At 44.7% G+C, this 23443-nt stretch overlaps 1 protein-coding gene across 1 annotated transcript in view; it reads right to left on the bottom strand.

Annotated features, from left to right (window-relative positions):
• The window catches only part of LOC138301116 (F-box only protein 6-like), an 83301-nt gene that overhangs the window by 47515 nt on the left and 12343 nt on the right, over positions 1–23443 (bottom strand). Inside the window, exon 2 of the mRNA XM_069241246.1 lies at positions 2221–2532. Coding sequence (XP_069097347.1) covers positions 2221–2479 — 259 coding nt within the window. The 5' untranslated portion in view covers positions 2480–2532. The remainder of the gene's footprint in view (positions 1–2220; positions 2533–23443) is intronic.

The raw sequence follows: 23443 nt of genomic DNA, 5'->3' as shown, positions 1-23443 counted from the left end.
AGAGGTATGGGCCCGCTGGGTGGGTGCTGTGCTGGTGTTTCCAGAAGGAGGAAGCTCTGTAGTGGCCTGTGACTGTGTGAGGGGAACCGACTGTCCAGAGGTCCCTGATGGGCCGGGCTGGTCATCTAGATCCAGTTGGACAGAGGTGCTGTCATCACTGTGGGCCTCTTGTGTTGGAGGTGTGGACATGTGTGGACCCTCCTGTCCGGTGACGTTGGGTAGGGGTCCTGCAGGGGTATAAAAGGATGTTTATTACATCTGTGTGTGGCATGGTGTGCAATGGGTGGGTGACCGTGTACCCCAGGGCTTGCATTCCTGTGTGGGACCTTGTGTGATGATGGTTTAGGGGGGTGTATGGGTATGTGCAGTGGCAATGCTTTAGTGATGGGTGTCCATGCTTTGTTGTTGCATGCAGGGCTTGGTGTTGGGATGGGTGGTTTGTGATATTGGGACATTTGTGAGGAGTTGGAGTCATGGGGGTGAGGGTGAGGGTGGGGGTATGTGATGGCATGCAGGTAGGGTGGGGGATGTAATAGTAAAGTTTTGACTTACCAAAGTCCATTCCTCCATCTACTCCTGCGAGGCCCTCAGGATGCAGAATCGCCAAGACTTGCTCCTCCCATGTTGTTAGTTGTGGGGGAGGAGGTGGGGGTCCCCCGCCTGTCCGCTGAACCGAAAGGTGGTGTCTTGAGACCACGGAACGCACCTTCCCCCGTAGGTCGTTCCACCTCTTCCTGATGTCATCCCTAGTTCTTGGGTGCTGTCCCACTGCGTTGACCCTGTCCACTATTCTTCGCCATAGCTCCATCTTCCTAGCTATTGAGGTGTGCTGCACCTGTGATCCGAATAGCTGTGGCTCTACCCGGACAATTTCCTCCACCATGACCCTGAGCTCCTCCTCCGAGAACCTGGGGTGTCTTTGCCGTGCCATGGGGTGGTGTGGGTGATGTGTGGGGTGATAAGTGTGCTGATATGTAGTGGTGTATTGTGTGAGGTGCGTGGAAGTTATGTGGGTGATGGTATTGTGTGCCTGTGGATGCTTGGTAGTAGTTTGTAGTGTCTCTCTCTGGCCTTCTTTTGGTATTTGTGTCGTAGGGGTTTGTGGGTGATGTGGGTGTGTGTTTTATATTGTATTGGGTGTGTGGGAGTAGTGTGTGTATGTGTATCAGGTGTGTGTATTTGGAATTGTCCAATGTGGCTGTGTTTTGTATATGTGTGTGTATTTTGAGCGTGGCGGTGTGTACCACCAATGGAATACCACGATTGAAAGACCGCCAAGTGGATTCGTGTGTCGTGATAGTGTGGGCGTATTTCTGTTGGCGTGACGGTGGAGGATTTGTTTCGCCAGTTTATCACTGACCTTTGGTGTGGCAGACTTGTGTGGGTGTCTGAATTTTGGCAGAATACATGCTGTGGGTCATAATAGCTGTGGCGGATTTCCGCAGCCGCGGCGGTGTGTTGGCGGTCTTCTGCATGGCGGTAAGCAGCTTTTACCGCCAATGTTGTAATGACCCCCATAGTATTTTCTATAATAAGTTCAGTACAATAGACTAACCCCTCATCTTTCTCTTGTTTAGAGTCTAGATGATGACAGTTTCCCTTTCTGATATATTGGGGGTCGTTGTGGTGGTCGGACCATCGGGGTCATGGCGGTCCGACCGCCACATTATGACCATGGTAGAGCCGCCACGGTCCAACTGCAGACACCGTCATGCTGCTGCTAGCATGCAGCCCGGTGGTCCCGGTGGTTGTAATCCACCAGGACAGCCCTGCAAGCAGTGCTGCCCTGGGGATTACGAGTCCCCATCCGCCAGCCTGTCCATGGTGGTTTACACTGCCAAGTAAAGGTTGGCGGAATGGGGGTCTCAGGAGGCCCCCATGCACAGCCCTGTTGAGCATTCCAGTGCCTGAATTACGGTGCCACATTGCCGCCGGCTCCATTAGGCTGCAATTTTAAGGGCCTGTTCCCCACTGGGCCAGCGCCCACCGGCCCAGCGGGGAACTCAAATGAGGGCTGGTGGTGTTCAGGCCACCCGTGTGGTCTGCTGGCGGGATGACTTTGCCAAAGTCATAATGGGGGACATTATCTTGAAACCCAAAAATGCAAAAACTTCACCAGGAACCAACACTCAATTAAAATATGATTATATATGATATTTTACAAAGCCCACGTTTCCCATCGTTCTCTGGAGAGAACTGGCCCACCTTAAGAACACCAACCTTCTCCACAGGGGTTCCGTATTAAATTTTTCTTCAACTTGAAGAGGAAGTAAAAGTTCTTCCAGTCACCAATATGCTGCATGACCCTATTGGAAAGAAACCCCTCCAACTGGCACTTCCTTTTCCAAAGAGTGGGCATGTCAACCATGTCCCTCCAATTGCAGCAAACCAGTTTGCAGCAATGGATCAAGTCAATTCCAGGAACACGGGACAGCACCTCTTCCAGGACATCTTCAGGAAGATCATTGATGCTGCTCATTATGGTGGCTGCTGGAATCTCTTGGACAGGAGTAGTTGTGGAAGCGTCTCAGTCTGGAAAGTGAAGAAAATGAACAATATCAGCGCAGTGGTCTCCACTGGGTCAACCGCAGTCCGCTCCCCTTTTCTGAATTTCATCCATTCATCATTGCATATTTTTCAATGGAAAAGAAACCGCAAAGTTGCCGAAACCTGAGTCTAGTCTAGAAGGGAATCCTAAGAGATACTGTGTATACCATGTACTCCCTGATGCTGGGCCATTTGTGTCAGGTGTTCAGGTAAACTACAAACTTGCTCTTAGTAACCTTTGCATATTGCTCACTCTGAGATTTGTTGACTAGTGAGGGTTGTTATGAAAGTGATCTTACAGCACTGATACAGGCAATGTGTTTGTTCACAATCCAAAAATGTGCAGTTACCAGCAATACATAGGCATATTTATGGATCACTAACATAATATTGAAATCACAAATATTGTGTGGACAGAATATCATGTCAAAAATATCAAGGACCACAATATCCAGAAGATAAGTGCAAATAGGTAAGTATAGATTAACTATTCTTAACTCCACATCTAGGTTCCCTCAATATATAGGTATTGTGAAGGTATATTGACACAATATTTAATCCCTCAATATTTTTCATTCTGATATTCTGTCTAAACACACATATTTATATAGGCTTATATCTCAAAATGCACTCTCGCTGGTTTACAAGGTTTAAATAAAGCCAAATGCAAATGTTTATTCATGCATTATTGAGAAATGAGGCTGTATGTTTCTCCTGGAATTATAACCGACCCCTGATCACTGAAACTTTAAGGACCAAGCCATAAAGATCCCAGCTGGGTTCAGAGTGCTGTCATAATAAGGAAATTCCAGGCTGGTCTCCCAGTGAACCCAAAGTTACAATTTCTTCAGGATATTTACAAAGGACTCTCTATGGCAGGGACCTACCAATTGCCTTCGCAAGGTCTAGGACCCAAATAATATTGCAATGGAAGCAAAACAGGAATATCATGCACACTCATCTTCATATTCTAGATATACTAATGCATACAATCTTTAAAACAAAAGCTATCTTAAACATGTTTTAACCAACATCAATTTAATATTGAGATAATTCTTTAAACTTGCTCCAGGTGTCAACACTACAAACACGCTGTACAATTACTGTTCTTAGCTGTATATCTTAACTATCAAAGAACATAGCAGAATACATAAAGTAGGATAACAAAATTTATAACACAAATAAAGCGTATATTAATGTAATCCGTTCATGTTAAACACAGTTAACATATTAGGATTCATCCACTTGGGACATACATTGGGCTTTGAACATGCTCATTTGTCTACCTCAAATGGTTTTGACCTTTTTGAAATCTGACCTTACTTTGGCAAAAACCAACCAAATAACTACCAGTCCTCAAACAGCTTCATAAGCTATCCCTCGAAGTCATAATGACTTCCTAATTAGCTTTTCTATCCTTCAAAGCTCGTCAAATGAACAAATGCCCTAGGAGTCCATACTTCTGATCACCTTGGGCAGCCAAACAGGTCTCAGAAACAGATGCTCCTTACATCTCAAAACATCCAAATTTAAAACCGAGCGGATTATAAAACAGTCGTTCACCATAGCAGCAACTTAATTCTGGATGTCACTTTCCATCGAGATGAGAACTTACCCAACTCTGACATAATTTCCAGGAATTTTAAACCCTTCCTCTTTTGCAACGACTCTGACTAACACAAGGGCCATGATTAAGAGTTTGTCAGAGAGGGTACTCTGTCTCAATTTGCCACGGAGTACCCTCTCTGCCAAACTGAAGTTCTGCCTGCCTCATTTAAAGTCAGGCGGAACTTCAGTATGTCAGCAGAGACAACTCCATCTCTGCTACTGACATACGCCTCCGACAGTCCAATGGAGCAAGAGCTGACAGAGGTTTGACTGCACACACAATTTAGAGAGGGTGGTCAAATGGCTAGTTTTCACTGTCTATCACTGCCAGATAAAACCTGGTAACACGGGGCAGTGAAAACTGCAAAATGACCTGCACATAATGGGAGACAACTCCGATTGTGCGGGGGTAATTTGTTTATTTTACTTTTTTAAAAACAAGGTGCTGCTTTGGGATTTTGTTTTTGAAAACAAAACAGGTTAAACATTTGATGAATGGTACCATCATGTTACCGGAGCCATCTGACAAACTTTGGATATACTGACAGGAATCACCATGACAGTGGTTCCTGGCAATGTAAGAGGTGTCCACTGGACATCTCTAGACACAGAGGAAAGGTACTCCATCAGGGTTACAGAGCATCTGTAGGTGAACGTTATCAATTTACAGAATGTATTATTCAGAAACATTTCCCCAGTAGACCGTATTGCCTTCTTTACAAATCCCGTATCATAAAGGGGAGACATCACTACAAAGAGAGTGAGTTAATCCACATTTGTTTAAAAAAAGTCTCACAATCCAGTCCATAGCCACTTAATAATGAATGGCAGTTCTAGTCCTAAGGCCTAAGCATTTCTCGTTGTGCCTGCAGTACAGAGGTGAAAATAACAAAATGTTCTTGACAAACAGTTAATGTAAATATTTTACCAGAGTCAAATTTAAAAAAAATGCTTTCTGCAAATGCATTTATCCATAGAAATTTGTATGCATAACAAATGTATCTGATTGTAAAAAAGTATCCTTGAGAACATCTTCATCACTTGGCTAGTCTCAGGGGGAATGCATGATGGTGAGACCTTTGGCAACACACTCAAGAGTTTGCCAATGAACGCTGAGTCCATTAAGAAAGTACACCTTTACACCATTCTGTCTGGGTTTGTTTGCTGATTAATGGAAGCATGGATCCAGTTACTGCTTGTTCAAGCAACCTCACAAATGTCTTGTCGGACCAGTACCATAAGGGTCTTTCTTACAGAGTTATTAACATTTACAGTTTAGTTGTAGCTGCATGCCATCCTTACTCGAATGCCTTTTACCTTGGGATAATATCAGGAAAGGGATTGAATTTTGAAGGACCCCTCTCAGCTACCACTCTACCTGGGATGTTGATTGCATATAAATGTTGACAGAGTAGGCTCCTTTGTGAATGTTTCAGGTCTTTCTCAAAATGAACTTCCCTTGAAACTGCCCACCCTCCTCAGCATTGCCTCCTTCAGGAGTGTCTGTCAAAACAATATTGATGTTAAATGTCTATTTCTCTCCCAAGGATGATGTTCGATTCTCTTGGAGGGCCACAATGGCCTGCTGTTGAGTCACCTAGTGATACTGCCTTTCGTTTGATTCCCCTTGCGTTGTTTAATGGCAACAGATGTATCTCTTCCAGACCAGACTTTTGAGACCTCTGATGATATTCTCAGGTATGCAGACTGATCCCACAACTCTATTTGAGCATCCTCCTATTGAATGCCTGTGAACCATGTGGCTTCAGGCATTGTGGAAGATCTTTAAAATGGCATATAATGTGCAACTTCTTGCCTTGCCTTAAAATGGATTGGGATTTTCTTTCATGTGTAAAGAAAACCTGAGATCTAATTAAAATCAACAAGGTGCATCCCTCCCACCTTCCTTGATTATCTGAATATTTTTTCAGATGGTAGGCTGTGTTTGTCTACTCTGGTCTGTCTTGCTTCCATGTTCTCTTTTGATACTATTGCTAGGATGCTTTCTTTGCTGAAAAGCAACCAACATAGTTCTCTTCTATTTGGCTTTCTAGTTCACGTTTGAGATGCCTCCTCAGTCACGTTCATCATTCTTTTAGTATTTTTATTTTAATCTTTTTTTCAATTTCAAGCTCAAGCGTACAGTACTAAACATTTGCTAATCATATCATCTAACATTTTTTACAGTTATTCGGCTATATTTGGGGATAGTGAACTTTTCTGATTATGCACTGTTTGTTTTCTTAAAGTGATTAAAGCTCTAAATGGGAATTTTGATTCTGTTGCTCTCAAACTATTCTACCCCTGGAAAGAACATTGCACACTGGTTACTTAAACTTTTCTGTACACACCAACTAAAATGTGAACAGCTGTGGGTACATTGTAAATATAAATCTTACATTTTGTTATATGTGCTGACAGGTAGTACAATTAAAAAAATAAAATGAATTGTACATCTATAAAACAGTGTGCGACCATTATATGATAAAGTCATAAGTCATATCTCTGCTCTTCGTAAACATAAACATTAACAATGTTAATTTTTTGTTTGCTAAACCCTACTTCTGCTTTGATGATAGTGTGCATTTGCCATCCTGCACCTCTCCTCTCACCCCACTACAATATTGTGTTTCTGATTTCTACTGTACTGATACATTTATTTTCAAAGTAAACACACCTGCTCGTCTCAATATCTCCCGTTGGTAACCATTATGAAGACTGGCTGCAACCTTTGCAAAGCGCAATAGCTGATCAGAAACAACTTAGTTATCTAACAGAGGTATTCAAGTTAAAGGACATCTGGGTAACTAATAGAAGCACTTTGGTGCTAAAGTAGATTTAGCCATGGGTTAGAAAGGAGGAGTTTTATCATTAGTTGGTTTCATCAATCATTAATTTGACTTATTGAACTCTGCAGCAAATTACCATTTTCTGTGTGGTGGGCCATCACACGTATTCCTTCACTTTTCTTTGGTGTTTGTAGAACTCTGTGTAGGTTCTCCCTGCTCCTCCTTGCAACATAATAACATTTCTATATCCCTAACTATCAAATTTAAGTTACCTACAAGGCGCTACTAAATGGTGCAAAGTGTAGCCAAGGGCCGATAAGTTTCCCTGGCTACGCCTCTGGGGTGGGGGGGGGTCACCATTTTATATATGTATATATGGTTTCTATAGAAAAAGTGTTTTTTTGCTTGCCTATATCTTTGTTGCTACTTGACGAATCTTCATGAAAAATTTCAAAACAAATTCAACAGTTACGTGAGCTGCTGTCTGGAAAGTTTCGGGTGATCTGTGAAGCTGGGGATGAGATAAAGAGGGGGTGAAATTTAGAGCATTTCCAATGTTAATTCCCATAAGAAAAATTGGACAGCGATAGCGGTAAAACCATTGGATGGAAATACACCACATTTGGCAGAAAGGTAGCTCTTGGTCCAGAAAGAGCCCTTTTTAGGGTCAAGCACGCTAGCGCTCTGCCCTGTTGTAATCTCTCTGTGGGCTTTTAACCACAGTGTCAACATCAGGACAGTGCGCGCTCTACGGACGACAAAAATGCAAAACCCCAGCCTTTATGCAAGAGCATAATTCATGCATTGTATTTATATGCAGTATGTTAACCGTTTGCATTGCAGACTTTGACCTTGAAAAACACTATTAATGATGTTTGCAATAACTGTTCATTTGCAATGTATTGCTGCAGGCTTACTGAGTGTGTTAGGGTGTGGCCCCTTTCTAGGACCTTCTAGAAGCTTTCCCAGCAGCATGACTGGGTGTGGTTTGTGGGCTGGGCCAGACTCTATATAAGGGAGCCAGCCCAGCTCCACCAGCTCACTATTCAGAGGTCCAGGTGCAGAGCAGCAGCAACTTCCTGAGCTCCTGTTCCGGAGGCCTACCTTGATGTTCCAGGCCTGCCCCGCTTTATATTGGTGATCCTTGAGCAGGGTGGTAAGGCGGAGGTCGGGCTGGGCCCCCGACCCCGTTCTCAAAACTCTTGACTTTTGGGTCTACTCGTGAAACTTTCAGAGTACGCGAGTCATTGCTCTCATGTGAAACTTGATGTTCAGATCGGCGGCAGCTTGTGCGATCACTTCATGGCATTTGCATGTTCTTGTTCAAATCGGCAGTGTACGCGATTAATTTCCCGCATGTGAAACTTGATGTTCAGATCGGCAAAAGCTTGCGCGATCATTTCATGGCATTCGCATATTCTTGCTCGAATCGGCAGTGTGCGCGATTCATTTCCCGCATGTAAAACTTGGTGTTCAGATCAGCAAAAGCTTGCACAATCATTTCATGACATTTGCATATTCTTGTTCGAATCGGCAGTGTAAGCGATTCATTTCCCGCATGTAAAAACTTGGTGTTCAGATCAGCAAAGGCTTGCGCGATCATTTCATGGCATTTTCCTATTCTTGTTCGAATCGGCAGTGTGCGCGATTCATTTCCCGCATGTAAAACTTGGTGTTCAGATCGGCAAAAGCTTGCGCAATCATTTCATTGCATTTGCATATTCTTGTTCCAATCGGCAGTGTGCGCGATTTATTTCCCACATGTAAAAACTTGGTGTTCAGATCGGCAAAATCTTGCGCGATCATTGCATGGCATTTGCATATTCTTGTTCGAATGGGCAGTGTGCCCGATTCATTTCCCGCATGTAAAACTTGGTGTTCAGATCGGCAAAAGCTTGCGTGATCATTTCATGGCATTTGCATATTTTTGTTCCAATCGGCAGTGTGCGCAATTCATTTCCCACATGTAAAACTTGATGTTCAGATCGGCAACAGTGTGCGCGATCATTTCGTGGCATTTGCATATCCTTGTTAGACTCGACAGTGTGCGCGATTCATTTCCAGCATGTAAAACTTGATGTTCAGATCGGCAACAGTGTGCGTGATCATTTCATGGCAATTAAAACTTTGATGTGTAGTGTTTGTTGAAGTGCACACATTTATCCTGGGTTTTTGGATTTTCTGTGAAGACGCTAAATACCAAATGTGACATTCTTTGTGCAAATTAAGCTCCTAGTACAAACCTATTGTTTTCCTAGAAATGTTTCAGATTGCCTTTGTCCTCATGTTTAAAATGCAATGTTTGTTCTGAAACATTATTCTAGAAGGTTCTTGTATTCCTAGACAGTATGTGACATTTCATGAAAAGCCCATATGAAACATTGCATTAACCATTCTTGATTTTTTCCAGGTACCCAGAGTTCTTGAGGTCTAGTGATAGTAACTTCTTAGGTTATCCATGGTTACAGTATGAGAACGCTTAGAAGCATAGTCTAGTGAAAGTCACTGTGATTATATCTTGATATTGTGTTGTTTAACCTTTTGCTTCCTACATGTCTCCTTCCCAGCTGTTCCCTACCTAATCCCCTTTTCCACCACTTGGACTCTCTCAGGCTCTGTGATATTTCTATCAGAGTTTTGGAGCTGTCTAGTGGTGGACATGTTGGGAACGTGTACAGGCCCCGAGGATCCGGTCTCCCTGACAGAATAGTGAGCCCACTAATTTATTATCCTCCTGATTTGCGTGTGTTCTCAACATGGCCACATTGGACGAGCTAGTCAAGGTTATCACGCAGCTCCAAGCAGAGGTAGTGTCATCAAAGGATATAGCAGCCAGCTTAGCTGAGAGAGTGAGTCAGTTGCAGGAAAGGATAGAAAAGAAGGAACAAAGTCCTTTGGGTGTGTCTTGGCCTGGTCCTCCTTCTCAAGCTTCTGGAGGTAATCCTCCTATGAACATTTCCCTCAACGTTCCCTCAGCTATTCCCTTAGCTCCTCCAGAACGTTTTTCAGGCAATCCCCTGAAAGCGCAATCTTTCCTGGTTCAAGTGGAATTACATTTTACCTGCCGACCAAACACTTTCCCTGATTCCAAATCCAGGGTGGCCTTCTTGTTATCTTACCTGACTGGGGACGCAGCCACCTGGGCAATCCCTCTTGTGCGTAAAGACAGTCTCCTGCTTTACAATTGGAGAAATTTTGTTTGTGAGTTTAAATGAGTGTTTGATCAAAGAGCACTGACATTGTCGGCAGATCGTGAACTACTATACTTGCGACAAGGTAAGCAAGATCTAGTTTCTTACTTAGCGAATTTTAATCGGCTGGTATCCGAGACATCCTGGCCTGAAGAAAAGCAAGTGGCCTTGTTCTACAAAGGACTCAAGGACGAGTTAAAGGACATTCTTGCCCAGATAGACCCGCAGCCTACAGATTGTCGAGATCTAATAAACCTTTGTTTTGAGACTGGATCATTGTCTAGCAGAACGAAGGGGAACACGCAAAAAGACTGAGAAATATTCCTGGCGTGTTCACGATCATAGAGAATCAAGAACCCAGAGAGAGAGAACTCCTGAACCTATGGAAATCGGAACTATCAGGAGAACTTTGACCAAAGACGAAAAGGACCTGCGTAGAAAGAATGGACAATGTCTTTATTGCGGACGCAAGGGTCATTTCGCCAAAGATTGTCCAATCAAACCAAAGAGTAAACGAGGTCCTGTCCAGAAACTTGCAGCCAATGTACAAGTCGAGCCAGAAAACTGAATCACCCAAGATGTAAAGAAGGGTTGCTCTTGGGTGTCACCGTGGACCCTTCACAGTCTAGACATCTCAAGATGGGCATAAAAGTTCAATTAAAGAAAAAGAACCATTTCAAGAAGGCCCTTGTAGATTCTGGGGCTACCGGGAACTTTGTTGATGCCCAATTGGTTCACGCATGGGGGATCCCATGCACCAAGAAGAAGACTCCAGAGATAATACAAGCAGTAGATGGAAAACTCTTGACTGGAGGCCCAGTAATTCTTCAGACTGTCCCCTTGTCGGTGATCTGTGATGGGGGAAATCAAAGAACCAAACATGAAGAGAAGCTCATCTTTGACGTGATCCATGCTCCTCAGTATGGAATTATCCTTGGCTTACCATGGTTAACTCATCACAATCCTGAGATTAACTGGGCAGAACGGAAAGTTGTGTTCTCTTCCGCCCTATGTAATAAGAAATGTCTCCAGACATCTCAAGTTGCCAAAAATTTCAACTCTCACATAGCCACTGCAGCGGAGAAAGAAGTAAAGTTGCCCAGGTAGTATTCATCCTATGAAGATGTATTCTATGAAAAAGAAGCAGAAATCTTGCCTCCTCATAGACCTTATGACTGCAAAATTGATCTAACTCCAGGTGCGATACTCCCTAGCTGTGGTGTGTATGCCTTGTCAGAACATGAAAATCAACATTTACGAAAGTACCTAGATCAATTCTTAGAGAATTGCTTCATTCGCCCTTCCAAGTCTCTCGCAGCCTCTCCTTTGTTTTTTGTCCCTAAGGCAAATGGGGACCTTCAAATCTGTATCGACTATAGGGGTTTAAACAAGGTCACAGTCAAGGACAAATACCCCTTGCCTCTGATTCCTGTCTTGTTGGATCAAGTTTAAAAAAGCAAAGATTTACACTAAGCTCGATCTACGAGGTGCTTACCATTTAGTCAGAATGAGAGAAGGTGACGAATGGAAAACTGCGTTCAAGACAAGATATGATCTCTTTGAATACACCGTCATGCCCTTTGGGGTGTGCAATGCTCCAGCAGCATTTCAATTTTTCCTGAATGACGTCCTTAGAGAGTATCTCAACATATTTGCAATAGTCTATATCGATGATATTTTTATCTACACTGACAATGAAACCGAACATGTACAACATGTCAAGAAGATTCTCACAGCTCTTCGAAAGCATCACTTATATTGCAAACTAACCAAGTGTGAGTTTCATGTTACCACCGTTGAGTTTTTAGGGGTTATCCTTACCCCTCAAGGTACGGTCATGGCAGAAAAGAAAGTACAAGCTGTATCTGATTGGCCCACTTCAAAGACTGTTTGAGATGTACAGTGCTTCCTAGGTTTTGCAAACTTTTATCACAGATTTATAAACCATTTTTCTCAAACAGTGGCGCCAATTTATTGAGGAAGAAAGAAAAATGTGTATGGTCTCCAGAAGTTGACCGAGCCTTTTCAACTTTGAAAGAAGCTTTTTCCACTGCTCCAGTCTTGATTCACCCTGATGTGGATCGTCCATTCATAGTTGAAGCAGATGCCTCAGATGTGGCAATTGGTGCAGTCTTGTCACAACGAAGTAAAGACACTGGCCAACTTCATCCTGTAGCTTACATGTCTCGAAAGCTGAACGAAGCCGAACAGAACTATGTCATTGCTGAAAAAGAGCTTCTGGTGATCCGTGATGCCTTTAAAGAGTGGAGACATCATTTGTTGGGTGGCAAGTACACTATCACAGTATATACTGATCATCGCAATCTCCAGTTCATGAGTTCAGCTAGACTTTTGACTCCTCGGCAATTACGCTGGATGCTGTTTTTTGCCAAGTTCGATTTTGTGGTAACTTTTTGTCCTGGTAAAGACAATCGCAAAGCAGACGCCTTGTCCCACCAAGAGTCTACCACGTTGCCTACAATCCAGCCTTCCAGAGCTATCATTGCTCCAGACAAAGTCCTCTGCACTATAAAGACCAAAGACTTCTTTGAAGACATCCGTAGTTCCTTCACCATTGAGAAATGGCAAGCATGGGCGCAAGCAGATCCCAAAAGATCAATTAAGCAAGGACTACCTTTCCATCAAGCTCGTTTGTTCGTGCCCACTACCAAGCTTCGCAAGTTAGCATTTCATTGGCTGCATGTTATACCTACGGCAGGTCACCCCGGCACTCCTAAAACTCTTGAATTAATCCAACGCTACTTTTGGTGGCCTACTCTGACAAAAGACGTCAAAACAATGGTCACTAACTGTGAAGTCTGTGTCCGCATCAAGACAAGTCATTCAAAACCGAAAGGTTTGTTGCATCCACTCCCAACTCCACGTCGACCTTGGGAACACATCTCGCTAGACTTCATTACAGGACTACCAGTGGTTCAACAGCACTAAATAATCCTTGTGGTAGTAGATAGTCTCACGCAATATGGACATTTCATTGCCTGCAAGAAATTGCCCACCTCCAGTGAACTGGCAACCATCCTACTGAATAGAGTGGTCCGTTATCACGGGCTGCCGAGAATGATTCTCTCCGATCGATGGTCGCAATTTGCCTTCAACTTCTGGAAAACGTACTGCAAAATGCTTCAAGTTACATCCACACTATCTACTAGCCATCATCCTCAAACAGATGGCCAAACTGAGAGACTGAATCAGACACTGAAGCAATACCTGCTTGCTTACCCTGAGAAAGCACTTCATTCCTGGACATCAATGCTCTGGTTAGCTGAACTAGCCTAAAATAACTCGTTTCATAACCTCCATTGGTGTCACACCCTTTTTTGGCTTGTTTGGCTATCATCCTGATACCTTGCTCATCACGGTTCCTCGAGAAAGTTCTCTTACACCAGCTGTGTCGGAAACCATTCAACACCTCCACCAAACCCAGAAACTGATTCAACAGCATCTAGAAAAAGCTAAACAAAAATACAAAAAGCACTATGACAAGAAACATTGTGAAGGACCTCAGTATCAACCAGGTGATAAAGTGTGGCTTTCTACAAGATATTGACTTCACAAAAAAGCACATGTTTAATCCCAAATTCATAGGTCTTTACACTGTCCTCCAGAAAATTAATCCAGTGACCTATAAACTGCAGTTACCCCAGTCACTACGTATTCATCCGGTGTTCCATACTTCCCTCCTGAAAAAGGCAGTCCAGAAGGTACGCTCACAACCAGCTCCAATTCTAATACAGGGGGAAGTGGAATACGAAGTTAAACAGGTGTTGCATTCCAAACCTAGAGGTCGTAACCTGTGGTATCTGATCTCTTGGAAAGGATACGGTCCTGAAAGTAACTCATGGGTCTCCGCATCTGACATTCATGCTCCACGACAAGTGAGACGTTTTCATCGTCTTAACCCAGGCAAACCAGGCCCTAGAGCGCGTTTGGGAGAGGGGAGTACTGTCAACATCAGGACAGTGCGTGCTCTACAGGCGACAAAAATGCAAAAACCCAGCCTTTATGCAAGAGCATAATTCATGAATTGTATTTATATGCAGTATGTTAACCTTTTGCATTGCAGACTTTGACCTTGAAAAACACTATTGATGATTTTTGCAATAACTGTTCATTTGCAATGTATTGCTGCAGGCTTACTGAGTGTGTTAGGGTGTGGTCCCTTTCTAGGATCTTCTAGAAGCTTTCCCTGCAGCATGACTGGGTGTGGTCTGTGGGCTGGGCCAGACTCTATATAAGGGAGCCAGCCCAGCTCCATGTGCTCAGTATTCAGAGGTCCCGGTGCAGAGCAGCAGCAACTTCCTGAGCTCCTGTTCCGGAGGCCTACCTTGATGTTCCAGGCCTGCCCCGCATTATATTGGTGATCCTTGAGCAGGGTGGTAAGGCGGAGGTCGGGCTGGGCCCCCGACCCCGTTCTCAAAGACTCTTGAGTTTTGGGTCTACTCGTGAAACTATCAGAGTATGCGAGTCATTGCACTCGTGTGAAACTTGATGTTCAGATCGGCGGCAGCTTGTGCGATCATTTCATGGCATTGCATGTTCTTGTTCAAATCGGCAGTGTACGCAATTAATTTCCCGCATGTGAAACTTGATGTTCAGATCGGCAAAAGCTTGCGCGATCATTTCATGGCATTTGCATATTCTTGTTCGAATCGGCAGTGTGCGCGATTCATTTCCCGCATGTAAAACTTGGTGTTCAGATCAGCAAAAGCTTGCACGATCATTTCATGGCATTTACATATTCTTGTTCGAATCGGCAATGTGAGCGATTCATTTCCCACATGTAAAAACTTGGTGTTCAGATCAGCAAAAGCTTGCGCGATCTTTTCATGGCATTTTCATATTCTTGTTCCAATCGGCAGTGTGCGCGATTCATTTCCCGCATGTAAAACTTGGTGTTCAGATTGGCAAAAGCTTGCGCGATCATTTCATGGCATTTGCATATTCTTGTTCAAATCGGCAGTGTGCGCGATCCATTTCCCGCATGTAAAACTTGGTGTTCATATCGGCAAAAGCTTGCATGATCATTTCATGGCATTTCCATTTTCTTGTTTCGAATCGGCAGTGTGCACGATTCATTTCCCGCATGTAAAACTTGATGTTCAGATCGGCAACAGTGTGCGCGATCATTTTGTGGCATTTGCATATCCTTGTTAGAATCAACAGTGTGCGCGATTCATTTCCAGCATGTAAAACTTGATGTTCAGATCAGCAACAGTGTGCGCGATCATTTCATGGCAATTAAAACTTTGATGTGTAGTGTTTGTTGAAGTGCACACATTTATCCTGGGCTTTTGGATTTTCTGTGAAGACGCTAAATACAAAATGTGACATTCTTTGTGCAAATTAAGTTCCTAGTACAATACCTATTGTTTTCCTGGAAATGTTTCAGATTGCCTTTGTCCTCATGTTTAAAATGCAATGTTTGTTCTGAAACATTATTCTAGAAGGTTCTTGTATTCCTAGACAGTATGTGACATTTCATGAAAAGCCCATATGAAACATTGTATTAACCATTCCTGATTTTTTCCAGGTACCCAGAGTTCTTGAGGTCTAGTGATAGAAACATCTTAGGTTATCCATGGTTACAGTATGAGAACGCTTAGAACCATAGTCTAGTGAAAGCCACTGTGATTATATCTTGATATTGTGTTGTTGAACCTTTTGCTTCCTACAGGTCTCCTTCCCAGCTGTTCCCTACCTAATCCCCTTTTCCCCCACTTGGACTCTCTCAGGCTCTGTGATATTTCTATCAGAGTTTTGGAGCTGTCTAGTGGTGGACATGTTGGGATCGTGCACAGGCCCGAGGATCTGGTCTTCCTGACACACACCCACTACTGCTATTCATTCTTTGTTGTGCTTGTCTTAAATGCTTCATTTTTATTGGTGCATTTGGTGAAATGTCCCTCCTTTGTGTGCTGAGTTCCCTGCCAGGCGATTTCACTAAGTGAACATTTTTGTTGGCCATCACCCTACCTCACGCTTTCTCCTGTTACAGCGTGTGATTGCCCCTCTTCCAGTTTTGGTTTGCCTTTCATCCCAGCCATGATCCTTTCTAGACATTCACGCAGGGAGCCAATAACTCTTGCACTCGCACTCATGGTGGCTGTGGTGCTTTGAATTGACTTGCTTATGTCAACTGTTTTACTTTTCATTTTTGCAACGCTAATAACTGTAACCTGAGCAAATGCGAGACCCATTGCATTTCAAATGTTTGTTGTTATTTAGTGAAAATCCTTTCAGTAGATTTAGAGAAATTAAGGAAAATCCAAATTTATATATCTAGGGACGCGAAGGATTCATGACCCCTCCCGATCTTGTGCTGAGATCTTATTTGGTGACAACACTTCAACAAGGAAGTATTGTCAGCCATGGTGGGTCTCGCTTCAGCCGACTCCCACAAAAAACAAAAAAAATGAAGAAAAGTGGCCAGAGTACAGACACCCTGACCCCTTAGCTCTAGTGGTGGGGTCCCAGAAGGACCCCCTACCCAGGGCTAAAATCAATTTTTTAAAACAAATTTTCACAAAGATTCGTGGAGGATCCGCAAATCTGGCAAAAAGAAATTACAAAATGAAGCACGGTCTCCTGCGCTTCATTTTCAAGCCACAGGGGCATTATTAAAATGAAGTGTGGAGGGCCTGCCTGCCCCCCATGCCCTGGGGTTCACCACCTCCCCAGGGCAAACATTATTAATGGAGTGGGCCCCAGGGACCGCCACCTCCCCAGGGCTTGATAAAAATTGGCTTGATTAAAATTTACTGCGGGTGGCCAATCTGTCCACGTAGCCCCGTAAACAATCCAAAACGGGTCTGTTTCTGGCCCCCATTACGCTCGAGGACCAACACCTCCCCAGGACTCCCGTCACGTTGGAGAGGGGCCGCTCTTATGGAGCCACTGATGGCCATGGGGACCGCCATCCCACAGGGCCGGGTCCTGCTATGTCCTGGGTTGCCCACTCCCGGGACAATGCTGTTTGCTGTTGCTTGGCTGCAGCTTTGAAGCTGCAACCAAACCACAGCAAACACTCCACTGTTTAACGGGGGGCCTGCAAAGGCCATGCACGGTGCAAGTTTGGGTACTTATAGGGGGTTGGCTGCAGGCCAATCCTTATGGCCAATCGCCTCCGTGCACGGCCAAAGGCCGTGCACAGTGGTGGATGAATTAACGTATGGTAATGAAAATAACTATACGCTAAAAAAACATAGAAATTCACTGAAAATAACAAAGGTGACAAGGATGTTATAGTTAGGAAATAGAATTGAAAAAAACACAGAAATTTACTTTAAAAAAACAAAGGTTTCAGGGACGTTATAGTTAGGCTCACGTTTTAAAATTGCAAAACCAAAGAAATTCACCAGTTATAGTTAGAGTTATCTCAAGTAACTATAATTCATGCCATAAGGTAGCTATAACTGATGCCTTTGCCATGCACTGCTAATTACTCCAGAAATTACAGCAGTGATGAAATATTTGATAGCATCATTGATATCACTATAATATTTGCAGTAAAAGTTTTGATGAAGTAACTGTGCATGACAGAGCACAAGTTATAGTTACCTTAGGGCACGAGTTATAGTTACTTAAGATAATTATAACTGGTGAATTTCTATAGTTTTGTATGTTTAAAAGTGAGCCTACGTATATATAAAAAACAGTACTTGATATATATCCAGAGCTGGACTGTCTATAATGGTCAACCACACCTGTCAACTCCACTGTCATTTGGTCCCCGTGGAGACTTTCGTCTGCCATTTGGGATACAGATATATATATAACAGGTGATCACTTTATTTGGTTGGCTGAAAAACTCCTTTGTGTTTCGGTGGGTCAGCGGCCATGGTCCATCAGATGTCCTGACTCCAGGTGGTAAGTTGCACTTTCCATAGGGTTTAAGATGCCAAAACCTGGGCCATATTTCCTGGTGAAGCTGCAAACATGTATCATTACCTACAGGTGTAAGCCACCATTCCTTCTTTGGCATCAGTGTCTTAGTTGAGCAGTGAGACATGGTTGTGTCTGGCGGTTAAGAAGCTAAGACTGCATTTGGTAACATCTCCTCCTCAATCACCAAATGAGACAGATTGTAGATATGTGCTTGAGCGTAGCCTCCTCAAATGAGATATTCATTTGGGATTTGAGAAATAATAAATGCACTGTCACTGTGAAGATGGGGACTCTAACTTTCAAGTATATGGTTACAGGTTCACGCCATGTCACTGAAGCACTGCTTTTCCAGTCCTGGGCTTTACCATTGCAAATGCTTGGCACTAGGTGTGTTAATCAAATTAGTTCAATAGAACTACACTAGAAGCTAAATTTAGAATTTGCTGAACAGAGTAGTATATCACAAACGTGACGGAGTACCCTGTCCACCAGTAAGTCCAGCCACATTATTCTAAGTCAGGAGAACCTTCAGCTTTCTGTTGACTCCTTCGATGGCAAGGTTATTCGGACAGTCTGAATGAGTGCAGGCCGCGGCAGTAGGGGCAATAAACTTTTCATCCTATTTAGAGCTGAATTCCTGATGTTCTGTTTGCTGTCCCGCTCGTGGTGATTAATAGAAATATCAAACTAATAACCCTAGATTGAGTAAAAACAAAAGGTTTGATGGATGGCTGTCAAAACAGTGGTTGTCCACCAATCGTTTGGTGCGTTTAGAGGAGCTACCATGATGACAGTTCCTATGAAAATACAGAGATCACTACTGGGCTGACTGTGATCTCTAAATTTGGTGGTCTACTCTCACAGTGCAAAAAATGTCCTCCGCAACCCTGTCAGACAGAATAAAGACCACTACAGCATACGTCTACAGCTCAAATGATGCACTAACTTGTTAAATTAAAGCCAAAGACTAGGAACAAAGAACCACCATTGCATGAAATCATCAGGCAACTATATGCGAGTATGGCTAGTATATTTCTTCCATTTGAAGCAGTAATTTCATGCACAAGGAACTAGGCTTTTTTTGACAGGCATTGCATTTGCGGACCTTTGCTGTTCTCTGTTACTGAAATTAAGGATGTCCTTTCAATAACACACTAAAATGACGGCTGTTCCCATAACAACTGCCAACCCTGTGAGATCCGGGAGTGACAATAAACCTTGTTAACTGGAAGTGTTCTTGCCTGACTTGCTTCCAACATCTTCACAAATGCACAGAAGTGACACTAAGGGCCTCATTCTGACCCTGGCGGACGGCGGAGGCCGTCCGCCAGGGTACCGCCGCTGAATGACCGCACCGCAGTCAAAAGACCGCGGCGGCCATTCAGACATTTCCTCTGGCCCGGCGGGCGCTCTCCAAAAGAGCGCCCGCCGGCCCAGAGGAAATGCCCCTGCAACGAGGACGCCGGCTCAGAATTGAGCCGGCGTAGTTGCAGGGGTGCGACGGGTGCAGTTGCACCCGTCGCGTATTTCAGTGTCTGCTTAGCAGACACTGAAATACTTTTCGGGGCCCTCTTATGGGGGCCCCTGCCGTGCCCATGCCATTGGCATGGGCACGGCAGGGGCCCCCAGGGGCCCCGCGGCACCCCCTACCGCCATCCTGTTCCTGGCGGGTGAACCGGCAGGAACAGGATGGCGGTAGGGGGTGTCAGAATCCCCCATGGTGGCGCAGCAAGCTGCGCCGCCATGGGGGATTCTAAGGGCAGCGGTAAACCGGCGGGAGACCGCCGGTTTGCCTCTTCTGACCGCGGCCGAACCGCCGCGGTCAGAATGCCCTGCGGGGCACCGCCGGCCTGTCGGCGGTGCTCCCGCCTACCCTGGCCCCGGCGGTCTTAGACCGCCGGGGTCAGAATGACCCCCTAAGTGTGATTTCTAATTGAAATGAAGGTCAACTTGTAATTTTCCATTGTAAGTCACAAGAACAAAATCATATTTAAGGAGGAGCACCGAAGAAAAGCATATCTGCCAACTAAATTCATGTCATATGTGACACCTTGAACGAGTCCTGCCTTCTAACCTGGCAGCTCATTCCATACTGGGGATTTTAAACCCATTATATTTGAAGAAAGGAACTGAAAACACAAGAATGCAATGTTCTTTAGGCTAAAATACCTGGGCTATGTGATGGTGACCAGCATGATAAGGGGCCCCCTGCTTTCTATGTGAAAAGTTACACATCTTGATAGAAAAATGCAAGTGCTGGGCATGGCCAGCCATCATGGCAGATGGGATGTAATCCACGGCGGCTCCGCTCATTGATCCCACGTTTGCCCTAATTGGGTGCCATCCTTGGCCCCAGTGAGAGATAGGACTTCGAGGGGCTAGCAGTGGCTCAATAGTGGCCACTGTGAAGGTAGAAATTAGTTGAGAGTGTGAGCGTTCATTTCCCGAGTCCCTCAGCATCATGACGGCGGTGCTGTCCTGTGATCGGGGCTGGGAGGCCTGGACCTTTGACTGCTAGTGATTATGTTCCCCTGACTCTCTGACAGCATCGGATGGACTACCCAGGCCAGCGTCAGCACTGGGAGATGCACAGCAAGTAATACCTTTCGGGCCAGGGCCCTTCACCGCCTCGAGGAGTGCTGGGGGTAGCAAGTGGTCTCTATTATACGGATGGGACGAGCGCCTTGTAGTCCATCTCTACCCTCCCACACCACCGCACCTTCTTGCATGCCAGCCGCAACTGAACTTACTGAGGACTTTGGGGAGGGAGGTCGGAATAACGCCCAGATACTTTGTGGGGCCTAAACTGGCATGATGCCTGACCCAGACATGGCAACCACCACGGTGCTCAGTATGGCATGTCCCAGGGCCTTACGAGTGGGTAAAGATTGATACAACCTTGCTGACGCCTCACTCAGGTTCACACATGGAAGCCAGTGTTCACGCCCCACTTTTTTAACCGAAAAGGTAAGGCCTCGACCATGAGAGGAAATAGGCGGTGATTCAACACCACACCGAAACCCGTAGGTTAGTTGACCTTGGAGTCCTGCCATTGATGAAGCCTGAGATTGCAGTGGAACAGCTTACATAGGGACATCCATACTCTTATGTGACAAAACCTATAGATCAGTAAATGTGCATAACAAGACACTCTTGTCAAGTGACTGGGCTGGTCGTGAGGGGAGCCCCTCACTGCAAACTAATCAAATAGCCCGCCAGATATATTGATATTCCGCAAGGAACTGAAGGCTCACCGAATACTCTAGGGACAGTGGTCCATTGCGGTATAACCAGAAAGGGAAAAGAATAGCACGGATACATTTTTCAGTGTGACATTAGAGTCACAATTGTCACACCTCTGACAACAGGTACCAGAGAGTAATCGAGGGGAGCTTTGATACCCCGAGCCCCTCCAGCCTTCAGTGCTAGACACGACACACCCCGGATTCCTCTATGCTATCCAGTTACTTTTCTCCAACAAACATGAAGACTTTAGACAAAACTACTACAGTGGCCAAAACGATGGCACTAACCAAAGAGGACCTCCTCTCGTCACTGAGAGACTTCAAGAATGAACTCAGAGAAGAACTCAAAGCCGATATTGCTGATTCTCTGAACTCCTTCAAATCAAAATTAATCTTATGCCTCAATTCCCTCCCGGTTGTTGTTGACTGTGGGCACCCAAACACTGAATCTAGAAACAAAAGACTGGGAAGTTGAATGCCACCTGAGCCTGGTAGTACACACCTCAAAAGAGCTACAATCACAACTACAAGGAACTCTTTTCAAATGCGAGGACCTGGAAAACAGGTCTTGAAAAGATAATATTCGTGTGAGAGGCCTAGCAGAGGGAGCGTAAGGCCCCGAACTCGAGGCATTCATAGTTGGCCTATTTTCAAATCTCCTAGGGGATGAACATCCGGCGGAGCATTTGGAGGGGTCCACAGAATGGATCCACCGTAAATTACAGAGATCAGATGACCCAGAGACATACTAGCCAAAGTGCACTCCTTCAAAACGAAGGAGCTCATCCTTCAAGCGATGCCTCTCGTTGACGGTGCCTTCAGCCCCCAGCAAGGGGAGTGGCGAACCATCTACAGACCCCAGCGCTGGCCTCGGGCCAAGCAACTATCTCCCATGCAGGAAAGGACGCAGAGGCAGTAAAAGATGATTAGCTCCCGGCCACTACTCACTACCACTCACTGCTCATTCCTACAATTGCTGTTTCTAACAAGTCTCGGAACTATAATCATTTGTTATCATCTACAGAGGCTCCCACAAGGTCCAGGCCACACATTGGCATTCCAAGATACCCATGATTGGACATCATTGACTTTTGATTTAGCAAACAGCTTTTGCTTCCTACCCCCTCCCTCCTTGCTCCCCCCTCCCCTAAGGTTGTTTGAGGGCAGGGCTGAATATGAGCTCCCGACATTTTGATCACTCCAAACATACAAATTTAGATGATGGGATGGATGGGTGGTTGTAGGACTCACATACCCATCCATTATGTCCTTTCAATGGACTGTAAAATACGTAAGGATGTGTTATATTTGCTTGATTTACTGTTCATGTTTAACAACTGTTGGTTTGACAGCCAGATGAAGGGGAGCTTTGGGGTGGGTGGGGGGACTCAAGGGGGGGCTCAAAAGGGCTCTATGGGTGGCGCAGGACTGATTCAAATCTGCTTATCCAGCTACTTAGTCCAATAGAGGGTGGTTTTTCAGACAGACTCTATAGTTTTGCTATGGTACGTAACACTTTAACATGGAATGTCAAAGGTCTTAACTCCCCCAAAAAGGCAGCAGGTCTGGAGGTATAACCTAGATTGAAACCTTGACATAATAGGCCGTCAGGAAACCCACTTAAAATGAAGTGAGGATCACAGATTACGCCATAAAACATATTCACTGATTTACAAATTATCTGCCACCACTAAACAAAATGGTGTGGCTCTACTTTTCCATTCATCATTACAATTTCAAATTTCAGGCCACAAATGCAACAGGGACGGCCGTTACAGTTAAGGGGTTTATCAAAGGCCACCTATACACTATTGCTACACTCTATTCTCCCAACACGGGACAGGCCGAGTTCTCCCGCTCCTTTCTCTCCATTTTAGCTCAGACCTTGTCTCTCAACTGACGGCCCCTTTTAACCACATAGCGAGTGCCCATGTAATCACCCCTAAATGGGAGAGGCGCTCATACCTGTAATTCCCAAGCCCAGGAAGGATCCATGTGTGCTCCTTGTATAAACCAATCGCTTTATTGAATCTTGATGCCAAATTGGACAGCAAAATATTGTTGAGTTGATTGGTGGACACCATGCTTGACTTGATCTACCTGGACCAGTCTGGCTTTATTATGGGTAGGCAGACGCACGATAACCTGCGCCAGACAA

This window comes from Pleurodeles waltl, chromosome 6, assembly GCF_031143425.1.
Source record: "Pleurodeles waltl isolate 20211129_DDA chromosome 6, aPleWal1.hap1.20221129, whole genome shotgun sequence".
Lineage (NCBI taxonomy): Eukaryota > Metazoa > Chordata > Amphibia > Caudata > Salamandridae > Pleurodeles > Pleurodeles waltl.
Note: the sequence above shows the minus strand (reverse complement) of the source record. Positions and strands in the feature narration are given on the sequence as shown.